The sequence below is a fragment of the Chinchilla lanigera genome, unplaced genomic scaffold (assembly GCF_000276665.1).
Source record: "Chinchilla lanigera isolate Chin_1 unplaced genomic scaffold, ChiLan1.0 scaffold00121, whole genome shotgun sequence".
Classification (NCBI taxonomy): domain Eukaryota; kingdom Metazoa; phylum Chordata; class Mammalia; order Rodentia; family Chinchillidae; genus Chinchilla; species Chinchilla lanigera.
The window spans coordinates 3,994,113-4,011,879 of NW_004955522.1; the positions used below are offsets into that span (position 1 = coordinate 3,994,113).

Here is a 17,767-nt window from a genome sequence, read left to right on the forward strand (position 1 = left end):
TGTTTCTCTGTGTCATGATAGTTCTCAACTGAGCAGCGGCGGCCGGCCTGAAGGCTGGCGTGCAACAGCGCTCTCGGCTGCATGGCTCCCCGTGTGCCAGGGGCCCTCTCTCCAGGGGCCTACGAGGCAGGAAGTGAGCCAGCCGGAAGACAGGCACTCCCCGCCTGTGGCTCCCCGTGCACCAGGGGCCCTCCCTCCGGGGGCCTAGGAGGCAGAGAGCGAGCCGCCAGTCAGAAGACCGGTGCTCCCAGCCCATGGCTCCCTGTGCGCCGGGGGCCCTCCCTCCGGGGGCCTACAAGGCAGGAAGTGAGCCAGCCGTAACTGGCCATTTTGAACCTGATTGAGTTTCATGCTTTATTTTTTTATATCCTTGGTGGCCAAAACAACCGGCATTTGTTCCTTTGACAGTTCTCTTTAGGGTGGGCAGAACTCCATGGGCTGGCCTTTGACTAGAAACTCTGAGTAATTCTTGACCTGAGAGAGGCAAAGAGCATTCAACCAATTATTAGATACTCCACCACGCAGTGGGTGGAACAGTAGTTTGGAATTATCTGTCAGGATTACAAATGCACATTTCCTCCTGTCTGGAGATATACACACTTGTGTCTGGAATGAAAATGCACAGGTTGTTCAAGGCTACATCCTTAGGTATCACACGAAACGCAAAACCACCTAAATGTTCAACAACAAAAGAGTCAAATAGCCATTAAAACTATGCAAGAAAAGGCCATGCTGGCATAAGAAGGAATAACAATGCTTTCTGTGCTGTCTGGAAATATTTCCAAGATATATTGTTCAGTGAGAAAGAGAAAGACAGCAAGATTTAGAAAGTGCACGCAATATGCTACGTTTTATGTTAAAAAGTGGGAGAAAGTCTACATTCATTTTTGCTTGTATAGGCATGAAGAAATCTGAAAGGGTGCTTAGGGGTAATGGGAAACTGGTGAGAGGACAAGGGTAGGAGACTTTTCACCAAGTGCATTTGCAGTCACCCAGTTACGACATGCATGTGTGTGTGTGTTACATGCTCCACAGTTGCTCTTGTCCAGGGGAGCAGGCCTGTGGTCAGCCTCTTCTTTCTGAGGTCCTTCAGCTAGAGGGGCTGTGAAAGCATTACCCCAGCTGACATCATCTCTTCCTGGCACCAGGCAAGCCCTGCACTCATCTGGCAGATGGGGCAGAGCCAAGGAGAGTAAAAGAGAGGGCATGAGTTTTAGACCCCAAGGGTGGAGCATCCTTGCAGTTCCACCCTTTGTCAAGAGAGGGAGCACTGCTCAGTACCTGGTCCAGGGGTATTTGCCAGTTGCTCCAGTAAACCCATTGGGTTTTTCTTCTTGCTGTGACTTTACTTTCTGATCAAATGAACCCTGAGAGTTCTTCACATTAGCTTGGTTTCTGGTTGTTTTTAGTTCTGGGGATTGAACCCAGTGCGTCTGCACTGAACTACATCCTCAGCCCACTTTTTATTTTTTATTTTGAAACAGGGTCTTGTTAAGTTGCTATGTTTCCCAGGCCGGGCTCAAACTTGTGGCCCTCCTGCCTCAGCCTCCCAGAGTGCTGGGATTACAGGCCTGTGCCACCACACTTAGCTTTTTTTTTTTAAGCTAATTTCCTAGACAAGCTTGAGATAACCAGTGTAGACTCACACTCCTGCCAAAGCAGGGACTGGCTGTTTTGCTAGGCTGTGTGTGGGGGGGGGGTGGCGGGCATTATGGGTATGTACATGATTTCTGTACCCCAGAGTGGCGGTGGTCAGCTGGCGGCCATGTTGTCCCCACGACTCACTCCTTGGCTGACACCACAAGGTGGGATCTTTGGGGAACCTGATATCTGAGTCCTTGGGATTCTTCAAGTGACTCATTGAGACCCGGTACTTTTCCTCCCACAGTGGGATCAGGGGTTTTAAGCACCAGGTAAGCTAAAGCCGTCTCGGGCAGCACTTTCTGGCGAGGCAGTCACAGCCACTACCTCTGCTGGTTTTCTGTCCTCTGCAGAGCATTCTCCTACCTGTCCCACACCATCCCCGACTTCACAGACAACTGCCTGATCAACATCATGAGGTGCGGGGAAGACTTCTATGCGACCACAGAGACCAATTACGTGAGGAGGATCGACCCTCGGACACTGGAGACCCTGGAGAAGGTATCGCGCCATGGTCAGCATCCATTCCTGATGCTGAGGGGCTCCGGGGAGGGCTGTCCCCAGTGCTATCACCCTGGGCTACCCCAATAGCACAGGGTCCTCAATGCTAAGCTCTGGGCAGGGGCTGCATCATTCCCATCCTGCGGCTGTCCTGGTGTCCTGCGGCTGTCCTGGTTTCCTGTGGCTGTTGAGACCACGTGCAGCCATGTGCCATGTAACCGTTGTCCCTCAACACCGAAACCCATCACCCACGGTCGCTCAGGTACTGCCCAGGGACACAAGCGCTGTCTCAGTCTGTGCAAGTGTGTTCCAGGAGGCTCATGCCACAGTGGTATCTCCCAGTGTCCCCATCGCTAAGGGATGCGTGACTGCTACACACTAGGTGGCCTAACATGGTTGTTCTCTCAAGTCAGGTGTGGTGGTGCACATCCGTAATCTCAGCACTCTGGGAGGCAGAGGCAGGAGGATCTCAAGTTTGACCCCAGGCTGAGCAAATTCCCAAGATTGTCTCAAAATAAAAAATAAAACAGGACTGAGAGTAGCTCAGTGCAAAGGCTCTTGGTTTCAACTTCTGGTGTTGGAAAAAGAGAAATTTATTTTCTTTAGAAACCGGAAGTCTAAAATCCAGGTGTTTTCAGGGCCAGACTTTTTTGGAGGACCTGGGGAGACTCTCTCCTGTGTCTTTAAGCTCCTAGTGGTGACCAGCAACCCTTACTGTTCCCCATCTGGTAACGCATCGCTCCAGCATCTGCCTCCGTTAGCACGTGGTGTTCTCCTTGTGAGTCCTTGCATTCAAATTTCCCGCCTTTCATAAACATACAAGTCACTGGATTGGGGCCACCGCAGTGCGCTGTGACCTCATCTCTCCTTACATCCACAAACACCCTGCTGCCAAGTACGTTCACACTCACAAGTGCCTGGGGTTAGGGCTTCACCATGTCTTTTCAGAAGGTACAGTTCAACTCATAACTGTGTGTACAGTGCTTAGTACAGAGGGAGCTCAGGAGGGTTGGATCCTAGCAGCCCTACCCACCTCCATCAGCAGAGGGAGACCTGAGGCAGAGAGCAAGGGCAAAATATGTGTCCTAGCAGGTGCCTTCCCTGGGCAGAATCAAGCCAACTCTTTTGTGGAAATCAGTAGATTTGGCTTCAATTTCCTCCAACCGGCTGCCCGGAGCCCCAGCCCTTCACAAGGCATTTTAATGATCTGTGAAAGATCTGTTTTCCTTAGCTGAGAAATTTTGTCCAGCTCCCTCTCAGCTAGACGGCATGGGTCCAAGTGGTGTGTGCTTTCCACAGGAGAGGAAGAGGCACCGGAGGGCACAGAGCCAGACCTGACTCCTGGCTGGAAGTTGTGCTGTCTCAGGGGTGGGCAAAGAGTGGACAGCTGGCCTCTGCTCACCCGGTTACTCAGCTTGTGAGTGGAGATTCACTTTGACTAAATGGTTTGGTCCTCTATTCCCGGAGCAGCACTTCGGGACAGGCCTGGAACGCTGTGCCTCTGTGGAGTGCAAAAGGGGCAGCTTGAAATAACTCACCCAAGCAGCGGCCAGGGTTAGCTGGAAGGCTGTGAGCTCTCTGTCCATGTCAGTGCTGGGAGTCTTCAGTGGTGAGGACCCCAGCAGGGCGAGGCTGCAGAATGGGAGTCAAAGCCACCAAAAACCACAGCTTACTCCCTCTCCTGAGACCCAGTGCCTCAGGAGCCCCTCCAGACACAAGGCTGAAGCAGGTGAGAGCGAACGTCCTCTCTAAATGCAAACTCTTATTTTCCAATCAGGAGATGTGCAGGAGTACTCATCCTCTCTCTAGACTTCCGATCAGTTGGGTCTTCGTGGGACTTCGCCTCTCCTCTTTATAAAGCCAGGTGACTGCCATATTTTGCAGGTGGATTACCGGAAGTATGTGGCGATAAATCTGGCAACAGCACATCCTCATTATGATGGGGCTGGAAATGTTCTCAACATGGGCACATCCATTGTGGACAAGGGGAGGACAAGATACGTGATATTTAAAATCCCCGCCGCAGTGCCAGGTACGTCATCCTTGAGAGTCCAGGGAAGCAGACACCCAAAGCGGCTCTTGCTGAAGAGTTCTGTTTGTGCTGATGACACAGCATTCATTATACTTTCCTCCATCAATAGATCACTCATTCAGATGGCCAGAGACTCAGCTTTTTCTTTAGGAGAAAGAGAAGTTTCTGGGATTCTTTTTGGATGAAGAGGGGCTCTTCATTATTTTAACCTCCTTTACTTTAAGATCCACATCAGTAATTTATTATTTACCCACCTATCCATCCACCCATATATCTACCCATCCACCTACTCACCCACCATCCATTCACCCATCCACTTACCCATCCATCCATCCATCCATCCATCCACCCACCTATCCATCCATCCACTCACCCATCTACCATCCATCTGTCTGCCACCCATCCATCTACCTATTCATCCACATGTCCATTTCTAACCTTTTTTCTAGGCTCCAGTTCATTATTTCATTAATTTTTCTACTGTCCATCCATTTTTCAAGTCTTCTGCAAACATTTGCATGCCAGCACTCTGCTACCCACTCTCCCCTGAGCCCTGCAGCCAGGCTCCTGGGGTTGTTTATGGGGTTCAGCCCTGCTGGGCTCTGCTCCAGATCCCCACCCTGTTCTTCAGGCCTTCTGGATCTTCTCCACATAGGGCTGGATTCTGGAGCTAAGCCCAGGCTGAGTGATTGCGTGTTCCTGAGGGGGATGAGGGAGAGGCTCCCGGCCCATGTTTGTCCAGGACCCTGCTGGGAACCACACCCAGGAGACCGGGCCTCCGAGGGCAGCAGCACAGCACTCAGAGGTGCCTCGCTTGACCTTCTGGCTTAGAAAAACCAGTTTCCGTCGGTGATCCTGTTGGTTGCTGCACCCCGTGGTCCTGTAGAAACTTCTGAGCAGATTTCCAGGCTGTGCTGGGAGCCACAGTCCCCGAGGTCAGAAGAAACCTGACAGAAGTGTTCTTATTAAATGAAACTACCATGAATTAGGCCAATCATGCAGATAACATCGAGCCCAGAATCCTAGAACATCAGATGGGGGCTCTTCTAGGCATCTGTGTTTGTCACCTCCTATTACAGAAGAGGGCTGAGGCTCAGGGGATCAGGTGACATGCTGGCGGTCACACGGCTTAAGGGTCTTCTAAGGTCGCACAAGCAGCCGCTCTCTAAGTCCTGCTCGGAGCTGGGGCTCCCGGGCTTCATTGCCCGTCCGTGCCTCCCAGGCCAGGGTGCTGTTCACCTCCCTCCGCAGTGTGCTCCACCTGATGTGTGAAGAAAGAACCAGCCCACAACCACGCAACATCCCTCCCACCCGCCGGCTGCCTACACCGGGCACAGGTGGCACAGAGGTGGGGACGCTTGCAGGGAACTCATTAAGAACCTGCCGCAGGCCTGGGCAGGGAGGCCTTTGGCCAGGGCTGACTCATCCTTGCAGAGGAATGGGAAAGTCATCCATGCGGGGATCGTCCCGGTGCCAGGCACCACCTGGGGTGCTTAGAGTACTGTCAGGGCACAGGGGCCAGGCCTTTACACCCCCCCAGTGCGGTGCGTCATCCTCTTCACCTGTACTCTCTGAGAATTACGCCGCTTAGTAACAGCAGGAACCCACCCGAGACTGAGGGTCGGCATCTTCTTGGTTTAACCCTGGACTTCGACCATGGCGAGAGACCTTCCACCAAGTCTCAATTTCCATCTGTAAAAGGGGCATCCTGCAGCCTAGCTTGATTGCCCCAGAATCCAAGGGGTGCTCAAAATACATGGTGAAAATTTAAATTTTAAAATTTACTCTAGTAAAAGATACTTTGCCAGGAATCTCCCTCAAAATCCCCCTCCCAGTTGGAACGCGCTTCTCCCGGCATTCCTTTCTGAAGCAGCTCTGGAAGTGCTCTTTCGTGAGCTTCTTAACAAAGTGTACCAAAAATACGGCAAACACTGCTGCCAAGAGTCATCCAAAAGAAGGGCAGGCTCGCGAAAACATGGCAGGCTGTCCTCTGCTCTGATCACTGGATTGGCACCGCCTGACCTCTGGCTCTTCCTCAAAAGTCAGAGTGGCCATGAAAGGTAAATGTTTTGAGTGGATTCAGGACATTAAGGCAGCCATGACAGTGCTACTGAGACACTCATGAGAGAGGACTTCCAGAAGTGCTTCAGCATATTGGGAGTTTGATGGGATAAGTGTGTCTGAAGTACATGTGTGTGTGTGGGGGGTGTATTTTGAGGGAGATTAATGGCAAAGTGTCTTTCTTTTTTCATTTTTGGTACCAGGAATCGAACTCACAACCTCGTGCTTGCCAGGCAGTCACTGTACTGTTGAGCTACAATCCTGGCCCTTATGTGTCATTTACTGTAACAAATTTTTTTAAAAAAAGTCACATTCACTGTATTTTTCAATTGTACAGCAAATGTGGGAGCCCCTTGTCGCAGTAGATAGTCCCTTCCTTGATGTTTTGTAACAGGCAGTGCCAAGAATTTTCGTGGGAAACCTGTGAGCTGCATGCTGATTGGTAGTTCCCAGAGAAGTACCAGGGCGGAAGCCTGGGAAGCCCACCCATCCCCGTGGAGCGCCGCAGAGACTCAGACGTGTGGGCCTCACTCCCCCACACTGAGCTCAACTCCACATTTTATCATGATCCCATAGGGCTGGGGATATAGCTCAGGGGCACAAGCACCGGCCTGGCAAGCACAAGGTCCTGAGTTTGATTCCCGGTACCAAAGGAAAAAAATAAAAATTAAAAAAACCTATTTGTCTTGATCCCAGTGACTCCTCCACACAGTAAAATTTGCAAAGCGCTGGTCTGGAGCAGGGGCTGGCGCACATTTTCTCTAAAAGGGCCAGATGGTGAGTATTTACGGCTTTGAGGACCATACGGCTATCTCAAAGCCTCACCCGCTGCAGACAAGAGCAAAAAGCAGCCATAGCGGATACACAAAGGAACGAGAGGAGGCCTTGTTCCAGACAAGAGTGTATCTGCAGAGACAGGAGGGCCCCATTTCACCCCGGGCTGCTAATGGGGACCCCTGGCCTACGGCGGTGGTTTCCGCACTGGGGAACTCGGCTAACCGCGGGCAACCTGAGCAGGAAGCTCTGGGCCCCGTGTCTGGCCTGCTTGCTCCTTCTCAAAGGCCCTTCTTAGCAACACAGTGGGTCTCAAGGCGATGACAGTGGCCTTGGGGCCTCCAGTTCCTGTGTGACTCTGAGTCTGTCCTTCCCCCAGAGGCCAAGAGCAAGGGGAAGAGCCCCCTGAAGCACGCGGAGGTGTTCTGCTCCATCCCCGCCCGCTCGCTCCTCTCCCCCAGCTACTATCACAGCTTCGGGGTCACCGAGAACTACGTGGTGTTTCTGGAGCAGCCGTTCAGGTTGGACATTCTCAAGATGGCGACCGCGTACATGCGGGGAGTGAGCTGGGCGTCTTGCCTGGCTTTCCACGGGGAGGATAAGGTGAGGCTGCCTGGGATGCCGACCCGCCACAGGAGCAGCTGGAGAGGGAGAGTCGCTTAGGGAAGGAAGCTGCACGGGAGGAAAGAGTGCGAGGTGGCACAGTCTCTCCGGAGGCAGCTGCCAACCTGCCAGAGAGTTCTGAAGCTCTGGTTGTCCTTTGAAGAGCTCCCAAGTTAAGGCAAGGGCCTGGCCTTTAGATCCGCACTTCACTAAGTCATTGGATACAGACTGTACTGGGAACAGGGTGTGACCTTGGGCAGCCAAGTCCTCTAAACAGTCCCCACAGGCCCAGCAGCAAAGGGAACAAGTCTTCATCCTGAGGGATACCTGGGTCCCTCACAGCCTACACCACCCACTGACATCTCTGCCACAGCAGCGTGACATGGGAGGCACTGGGTGCCGGAGGAGGACACAGTGATAGACAGTTCCATAGGACGGTTCAGTAGGAACAGGTCTTTTGATTCAGGCACCCCCAAGTGTTTAAAGTGTACGTGTGTATGTGTATATATGTATATATGTGCGTGTATGTAGGAATGTATACAGGTATACAAGGTACAATTGAAAATTACTTTGCTTCAAAATTTTAAAAATTGTATTACAAAAAGACACATTACCACTAACCTCCCAAATACTCCCCTCAATTCAAGCACACTTATCCCATCATTCTTGCCTCTCCGAAGCAGTTCTGCAAGTTCTCTTCTGTGAGTGTCTTTAGTGGTGCTGTCATGGCTGCCTCAGTGTCTGAATCCATTCACAACACTTATCTTTCTTGGTCATTTTGACCGTGAGGAAGATGCAGAAGTCACACAGACCCAGATCCGGTGAATGAGGAAGGTGAGGCCACCCCGTCATGTTTTGACGAAGCCGGCTTCCCATTGGATGGCCCTCAGCAATGGCATTCTCCGTATTCTTGGTCACAGCTTATAAAGACACTCACAAAAGAGAACTTCCAGAACTGCTTCAGAAAGTGACATGGATGGTGGGATACGTACACACAAAGGGAGGGGTGACGGGGAGTATTCTGAGGGGGATTAATGGCAATTTGTCTTACTGTGATAAATTGTGAAAATTTAAACATTTGTTATACATTCTGACCACAGCATATATGGACTCGTTGTTTATTTGCTGCTGTTACCTTATTTTTGGAAAACAGCAAGAAATTCTCAGTGGTACCCGTTCCAATAGTACCCAAGTACAGAAAGCGCATATAAAGTCCCCTGGCCACTTCCCTGTCCCACCCTGGAGGAAGGTGCCGCTGCCCCAGGGCAACTGTCCAAGCCCTTCCTGAGCACCAGAAGACGCTGGCCACCTTCATGAAGGCTGTTCTGTCCCCTCTCAGGGAATGAAGGTGTTTGTTAAGGTCCGTCCGTGCTCAGAACCTTCCCATCTTCCTTTGAGTAAGATCTGAAGGCCGCACTCACTACCTGCTAAAGCTGCACTCACTACCACACTCACCCTCATCCTGACCACCCTTACCCTGCTTATCCCACACATCCTCCTGGAGTGAACCAGCCGGACGTGTCCCTGCCTCAGGGCCTTTGTACTGTCTGCCCTCTGGAATAGGTTGGTTTCCTTTCTCCTTTGATCTCGGCTTCCCTGGCCTTCTTCACTGTGCCTGTGTAAAACAGGACCCCCCCACACACACACACCGCACCCTGCTTTTCTTTTCTCAGGAGCCCCCAGCTCCCCAACGTGTTGTAGATGCGATGTTTATGGTGGGCTTCCCCCCAGGAGCGCCTATGTGAAGGAAGCAGGCATTGGCAGGGGCCCAGGCTTGGCATCACTGTCTCCGCGCCCCCTTGTGCAGCAGGCCCTTTCTGAGTGTGTGTAGCAAGACGGAGCGGGACGAGAAGCCAGCTGGCGTGGACTGTGTCCTGCGTCATCGCCCTGGATGACCTTGGGGGCTCCCTCTGGCAGAAGCTTGCGGGCCCCCCAGGCCTCTCCTCTGTGCCCCTCGAGAGACCCTCAGAGAGTCCCCAAGGGAGACCAGAAAGAGTGGACGGGGCAGGATGACAGTCCCCAAGAAGGCTCCAGAGCACATCTGGAAGAGAACTCTGTCCAAGCCCCGGTGGCTGGCCCAGGAATAGGGATTACGGGAAGAAAAACCCCATCACTGCCGCCTCCCTGCCTGCACCAGCCACGCTCTCAAGGCCCCTCCTCTGGGACCTCCCAACACCACAGCTTGGTTTTAGGAAGCAGAGGCCACTGGACCGGAGGAGCAGGCTCCCTCCCTCCCTCGAGGAGGCGGCTGGGCGTGAGCTACCAGGAGCAGGCGCAGGCCCCTAGGATGGGCAACCAGAGTGCAGATACGGCTCACTGCCACCCAGAGTGACGCTGCCCGGTGACACCTGGAGGCACACAGCTGGAGACCTCATGAGCTGACATGCCACCTGGCTACAGCCGGGGTCACCCACGGCTGCTGCCCAGGACAGGGGTGTCCTGTGACAAGAGCAGGAGGCCAGCTCCACCGTACAGTGGGGGTGGGGAGGGGGCCCAGAGGGCAGGGGCTTTAGGGGCTCTGATCTTCAGTGGAGTCTGGCATGTGGCAGGCTCTCCCCACCTTGGTCACTGGCAGAAGGTGGCATGTCACTGCCCACCTAAGTCACAATCAGTGGGACAAGGGGAAGAGGGCCCTCTTGAGCCCCCCAAGGTCCTGGCAGCAAAAGTTCCCCCCAGGTGTCCTTCTCTGTTTTGTCTGTATGCTTTGGTTTTTGAGACAGGGTCTCAGCATGTAGTTCAGGCTGGCCTTGAACTCGCTGTGTAGTCCAGGCTGGCCTCAGACTCACAGGGATCATCCTGCCTCAGCCTCCTGAGTGCTGGGATTACAGATGTGTGCTACCACAGCCGGCTCTCTCCATGCACTTCAAAGATAAGATCACAGCAACAAACCAAGCACTTTGCCTGTCCTGCCGTTTTGAGGAGACAGAGATACCACATGATCACAAGCTAGTGTCCCCAGGCGCTACCACATAGGACGGCGGGAGAGCTGACCACCCACTGGGCCTCTTTTTTCAGACTCACATTCATATCATCGACCAGAGGACCCGGAAGCCGGTGCCCACCAAGTTCTACACGGATGCCATGGTGGTCTTTCATCACGTCAACGCCTACGAGGAAGACGGCTGCGTTGTGTTCGACGTCATCGCCTATGAGGACAGCAGCCTGTACGACCTCTTCTACCTGGCCAACCTGAACCAGGACTTCGAGGAGAACTCCAGGCTCACGTCGGTGCCAGCCCTCAGGAGGTTTGCCGTGCCGCTCCACGTGGACAAGGTAGGGGCCTCTAAGAGCGGCTAGTTCAGTGCTTGGCCCTGAAATCCAAAATGAACTGGTCTTAAAGGAAGACAAAAAATATCTTTCATTATTTTTCCAAACATGGTCTATTTTTGTGTCGGACTTCAGAAATTATAGGTACACTGAGTCACCCATGGTGGTGCATGCAATCCCAGCACTCAGGAGGCTGAGGCAGGAGAATCCTTGCTAGTTGGAAGCCAGCCTGAGATACATAGTGAGTTCAAAGCCAGCCTGAACTACATAAGGAGACCTTGTCTCAAAAAAAAATTTTTTTTAAGTACAGGTAAATTAAAAGGAAAATCATCACCAGGCGTGGTGGTGCACACCTGTAACCCCAGTACCTGGGAGGCTGTGGCAGGAGGATCACTGTGACTTCAAGGCCAGCCTGGGCTAAAGCAAGTTCAAGGCCAGCCTACACTACACAGTGAGACCTTGTCTGAAAAAAAAAGGAAAAAAAAAAAATCCCCATAAACTTACAACAGTCATTGTGGAGATGCTTGCATTGCCCTCCTCTGTGTCTGTCTCTGAACTTTAATCATGTAAATTCTAGCAGCTTTACAAAGACACAATTCACATACCGTGCAATTCTCCCATTCCAAGTCTTTCATTCGGTGGCTTTTGCTACCATCCCTGAGTTTTGCGCCCATTAGCACAATCAGTATTAGACCATTTTCATCACTCCAAGAAGAACCCCAGGCCCTTCGGCTGCCCTCCCCCGGCCCCAGGGCACCGCTAACTCCTGCCCCTCCTGAGGGCCTGCCTTGGTGGTGTCAGCGGGGCCCTGCATTGCGACAGTCTCTGTGAGCGGCTTCTTGTGCTCGGCAGTTTTTCTAAGTTTTGCCTCCTGCCTTTCTTTACCTATTATACACCAAAGCATCTCTCCTGGCATTAGATATTCCTTGCCGGTGTCATTTAAACTCTCCCCTAATAGTCTCTGGCGGGGATTTGTCACCATCTGCTAACCCAGTTCCCTGATGTCCGGCAGTTCTGTTCCCCCCGCTACCCCTGAGCCCCGGGCTGGGACTCATCCTTAATTAGGTGACGCTGCTGTCCTGGCTCTGGGTACAGGGAGGCCAGAGATAGGCTTCTGGCTCCAGAACTCACTGACTTCATGACTTAATTAACTTAAACGAAGCCCATTCAGTTCAATTACATTTTGATGGGTCACATTTACTAACCGCACACTGTGGGCCAGGTGCTTCGCCAAGCATTCTACCGTCTTGACATCACTTGAGCAAGGCAGCCTGTGGGGGGGAGGTCCCCGTGAGCCTCCCTTCTCGGATGCAAGTCAGAGGCCCCAGAGGTGAAGGCAGGTGCCCGAGGTCACACGGCTGGCCAGGACCAGAACCTGCGCTTCCCTCTCCAAACTCACGCGCCTGCTAGGGGTCAGAATTCTGCTCTGCTCCCCAAGACCAGGCGCCTGGACAGAGCCCCGGTGCGTCTGAGTCCTTCCAGGGCACTGCAGTTTCGGGACTGATCTCCGGTAAGCAGGGTGCTTTCCTATTCTGCCCGTCTGGCTGGGAAGTGCAGGAGTTGAGCTGGTTTCCTGCCTGAGGGGCGGGGAGCCAGGATTTGAACCCCAGTTTGTCTATTCCAGCACAGGGCCCTCTCCTGTCTCTGCAGCACTTCCTCCAGTGTGTACCTCAGCTGTGGTTCTTACCGTGTCCCATATTGCCTTGGTTTAACGTGTATGAAACTGTTTTGGTGTGTTTCACTCAACTCACTCTTGACTCGTGTCCAAGGACACATAGCAGGAAACACAGAAAGCAAGGAAAGCTCACTGCAAAGAGAAAACCAAAAGAGGTCCGCCCAGGGCTGCTGTGGCCGAGGCCTGGTCTCTTAGGAAGAGTTTTAGGGGGCGGTAGGCAGTTCAGTGGTAGAATGCTTGCTTAGCATGGGCGAGACATGGCTTCCACTCCTAGCACTCCGTTTATAAAAGACAAAAAGATTTAAAAAGTATTTGGCATTAAATGTACGTGGCACCTTGCTAAGACTCTGTGCTTGGCCCAGTAACATGATCAGGGCCATCAAACGCAAGGCCACACCCATCCAAACATCCCGAGGCCCTGGGCCTGCGCCCCTGCCCTGGGAACTGCTGCAGAGCAGTGGGGGCGGGGGAAGGCTATCTCCTAGTCCTGGAAGGACGGGGTGTCACAAATCATGGGCGGATCCCAGGCTGACCTCATCCCAGAGAGGACAGGTGGAGAGGAGAGCCCGCCCTCCTGCTGCCCACACACTGGAGATTTTATAACCTTTTATCCCACCGGGAAGTGCCTCACCTCCTCGGCACCAGGCTTAGAAGGCGAGCATGGATATTTTCAAAAGCCACCGTGCAGCCATCTGCTGCTTTGAAATTAGCAAAGAAGAGCAAACCCTGGGATGGGCAGCTCTGACCATGCTGTTTAATTGCTATTTATTGTCCCTTTAAAATGTCTTCTTGGCCAGGCATGGTGGCGCATGCCTGTAATCCCAGCACTTGGGAGGCTGAGGCAGGAGGATCGTTGTAAGTTTGAGACCAGCCTGGGCTACAAAGTGAGCTCAAGGCCAGCCTGAACTGCATAGCGAGACCCTGTCTCAAAAGGACCAAAATAAAATAAAATAAAATAAAATATCTTCTTTACTTTAAGCCCCTGGGTGGCCTGCATAGGGAAACGTGCAAGTCATGCAGGCAGGCCTCAGACAGAGGTCACCTGCAGGGGCAAGGCCCCGCTTGGTCTAAGGTGACCTGGAAGGTGCAGAGGTCCTCCTGCTCGGGAGCTTTATGCATAGCTCTCCCCACTGCCCACCACGCTCACCCATCCCATCATCACTTCTGCTACACACTGGAATCACAGCTGAGCTTGGCCAAACCACAAGCTCCTGGCCAGTCTAGTGACTGCAGAACCACCAGGGGGAGCTGGATGTGGTGGCGCACGCCTGTAATCCCAGCACTCAGGAGGCTGAGGCAGGAGGATCGCCTCAAGTTTGAGGGCCTCCTGGACTATATAGCAAGACCCTGTTTCAGAAAAACAACAATGCAAAAAAAAAAAAAAGAAGGGGGGGTTCAGCCCCCACGCGATTCTAACGCCAGCCAGGGCCTTCCAAGTTCTTTCTCTGTGAGATCCGGCATCCTTGCTCCCCTTCGGGGGCGCCCTGCAGTTTGGACACAAATTCCACGTAGGCAAATCTGCACGGTCCCCTCCACCTGCCGATGCACAGGCTCCAGGGGGGCGGGGAGTGGGTCAGCCTGGCTCGGAGGATACTCGTGAAGCTCTTAGATATTGGGAACGAAAGAATGAGTGAAGGAAGGAAGGAAGGAAGACTGGGTGAGTGGGTGAACTGCGAAGCAAGATCCCTATGAGCGCACAGGGTGTCCTCTAGCCCTTGGTGTGTGCCTCACGTGAGCAGCACTTTCCAGGCCCCTCTCATGTGAGCGGCTGGCTCAGGTCAGAGGAAGGCGGGGAGGGGCCTCCGGACACCCCGGCCTGGGAGTGGGGGGCAGCGGAGTCTCGGGCCAGGCTCCACAGCGGGAGATGCATAGGCGAGCACGTGGCACGTGCAGACGCAGGGCTCTCGCAGGCGTGCTCTGTGCACCGTCAGCCCCACCAGAGAGCCCGCCAGGCCGTCACGGGAGGGGCGCGGTGCACCTAGAAGCAGTGGCTTCGGCTCCTAGCTCAAGAGATGTGGGCTTGGGCAACTGCAAATGCAAAACTGGAGGCCTGATGTAGCAAGAGGAGCCGCCGTCCGTACAGTGTGCCGTGCGCCGGGCCCGGGTGAAATGCCTGCTCCGTCTCCTCCTCTACGGGGTGAGATGGTCACAGGGACCAGGCCCTGCCCACCCCCACGCCCTGGATGCTTGGGGTTCCAGGCCTGCTCCGCGCCTGCCTCTGTCCCCCAACAGCCGGCTGTGCCTTCGGGGTGCAGTGGGCCTGGTGTGCTAGAGGCAGGTCCATCAGTTAGGGACGTGGCCTGGGATGCGAAAGGAGGGAGCAGGACCCAGAGGGTGGCTCACGGTGCCCCCGCGTCCACCTCTGAGCTCCCCGGGTCCTAGACTTCCCGACCAGCCTCCTCCCTCCATCCAGACCAACCTGCTGCGAGCTGGGACATTCTTCCTGCTCACCCTGGAGATGTGGCCGGGGCAGCTGAGGAGCTGACATTTTAATGTTACTTAAATTAATTAATTGTAAACACAGCGTGGTGACTGCAGGTCCCTAATCCCAGCACTCTGGGAAGCCAAGGCCAGGAGGATTGCAAGTTGGAGGCCAGCCTAGGTAACTTAGTGAGACCCCGACTCAAGAAATGAAAAAACTGACAAGAGGAAAAGATGCAGCTCAGTCCTTGGGTCCAATGCCCAGTTCCACTGAAAAAGTAAATTAGTTGATTAATTAACACGTGGCCAGTGGTGCTGCAGCATTAGGAAGATCGATGTGTCCAGGTAGAAGAGAGAAGGCATCTTCTCCATCTGCACGACGTATTTGTACATCAGGCCAGTGGCCTCTCTTGCTCTCCTGCCCGGGTCCTGCACGTTGTAGGAGTTGCTCAGTGCTTTGCTAAGTCACAGCACTACCTGCTGAGCTATTTCTACCCCCGTGTCTGCAGATGAGAGAGAAAGTAACTCTTCGGGAGTTGAACACGTGGCTGTCTGTCTCCAAGTTCCTAACACAGTGTGTCTGGCCCTGAGCCAAGGCTTTTCACAAGTGTAATTTAACTTAATCCTGACGCTAACCCTCGGGTCAGGTCGCAACAACCTCGCTGTCCTGTACACCCCCATTTCACAGGTGGGGGAGCAGGCGCCGTCAAGGGTCGGCTCAAGGTCACATAGGGAGCTGTAAAGTCAGGTTTCACCCTGAAGCCGTGATGTGGGGCTGGAGAGGTTACTGAGACTGCTGCTCCCCGAGAGATCCCCAGGGATCAAGGCGGGGTCTTCGAGCAAGCCTGCGGGGTTTTCTTGAGCTGTGGCTGGAAGCGATTTCCTTCCAAAGCTGGGCCGAAAGCAGCCAAGTCATGTTCAGCTACTGCTGTGTGTGGAAAAATTCAGTTTATCCCTCAACCAGTCTGACCAGTTTCAGGCTGGAGTTCTAAGAGCGACTCCCCGAGAGTCGAGGCTGAGACATGCCCAGGGGCCTGTCGCTGTCACGTGCCCGGCTGGCGAGCTGCACACGTGTTTCTGTTTATCAGACACCAAGGATGTGTGGGGCGCCCGGCTCCATGGTTCACCCACCTCAACTCATGTAGTTCTTACAGTTGGCCCACAAAGCGGGCAGCTTGCCCCTCGGCAGTGGAAAGATAGAAGGAAACGCCCACTGAGTTATTCATTTATAAAGTCCCACAGTTACTTCCTGGGGGCACTGACTGTACCACGCACGGAACAAAATCCAGTCCCTGCCTGCACGAGGAAGACAAGCATGACAGAAAGAGATAATTACAGTTTGGGACAAATGCCTTGGAGACACTGCACATTCAGATTGAGTTGCAGGGGAGGGAATGTTTAAGCAGAGACCCACAGCGTGGGACTGGCCCAGCCACAGGGCCTTTGCACTTGCTCTGCCTTCTCGCCACAATGCTCTTAGGGGCAGAGGACTCCTAGTACAAAGGCCAAGACTTAGGCTCTGTTTCTCTCAGGTGACTTTGGGCCAGTTGCTTTTCTTCTCTGAGCTTGTTTGCTCTTCCATAAACTGAAGGATTAAACTACACAAATCTCTAAGGACCCCTGCAGTTCTACCACCAAGAAGCAATAAACTTCCCTTTCTTCTCAGTCAGAAAAATATCTGCTATCATTCAAGGAGGTTGCTTTTAATCGTAAAAGCCATTTTGGAAAATTTGGTACGAAGAGAAGTTTAAATGAGAAGTCAGCCACAACAAAGATCTATGGACTTGTTCCTTGGTGCTTTCGGGCGTGCCTGCCAGTAGCAGCAGCAGCGTAATAAGAGGAATTATCATCATAATGGTAATAAGAATAAACACACAGCAGCACCTCCTCAGCTACAATTTTTTGCTTTCCGCAGTTCAGTTACCTATGATCAATTGTGGTCCAAAAATATTAAATGAGAAACACCGAAAACACCGACACAGACAACGTATAACTTTTACACTGCACGCTATTCTGAGTAGCAGGATCAAATTTCAAGCCATCCTGCTTTGTCCTTCCCAGGGTGCATTCAGTGTATCCAAACTGTATGTACTACCTGCCCATTAGTCATCCAGGAGCTGTTCTAATTATCAGATGGTCTGTGGCCATATCAAGTACATATATGTATATATAGGGTTCCATATCGTCTGCAGTTCGGGAATCCACTGAATGTATCCCCTGAGGATAAGGGGAGACAACAACTGTATAAGAACAAAGATACCATCCTCAGCAAAATCAGCTACCAATATCCAGCACTCCCCGTTAGCCAGAGACTCTTGCAAACCATTTGTGAGGATGATCTCATTTACCCTTCACAGTAATTCCAAGGTGCATATGCTGTTCTAGTCCTCATCATGTACACAAGGGACCTCAGTGACAGCAAGGCCAATTAACTTGCTCAAGTCTGTCCCATGGTGAATATGTGGGGAAATGTAGACTAATAGGTACTCAATAAATACTTGTCCTGGATCATAATGAAGATTCTTGTCCTGGATCATAATGAAGAGAGTCAGGTACTGTGCAGAACAAAGTCGAATTGCACCTTAGGACCAAGAGGTATCCTTGAAAGTTGTTTTTTCCTTCAGTATTTTTATCAGGTTTGTTTGCATATCAGCGGTGACACATTTTTCACAGGAGAAAATACTGGAAGTGTAGAAAAATAAATGAAAGTCGTCACAGCCCTATGATATTGTTAATAGATGGTATATTTCTCCCACTGGCTTTTTTTTTTTTTTTTTTTTTTTTTTTTTTTT

The 17,767-nt window shown here is 52.5% G+C and overlaps 1 protein-coding gene across 1 annotated transcript in view; it reads left to right on the forward strand.

Moving 5' to 3' along the window:
* Positions 1-17,767, forward strand: part of Bco1 (beta-carotene oxygenase 1) — a 32,602-nt gene that overhangs the window by 8,598 nt on the left and 6,237 nt on the right. The window contains exons 4-7 of the mRNA XM_005409358.2: positions 1,995-2,142; positions 4,027-4,174; positions 7,389-7,612; positions 10,628-10,885. Of these exons, the coding sequence (XP_005409415.1) occupies positions 1,995-2,142; positions 4,027-4,174; positions 7,389-7,612; positions 10,628-10,885 (778 nt within the window). The remainder of the gene's footprint in view (positions 1-1,994; positions 2,143-4,026; positions 4,175-7,388; positions 7,613-10,627; positions 10,886-17,767) is intronic.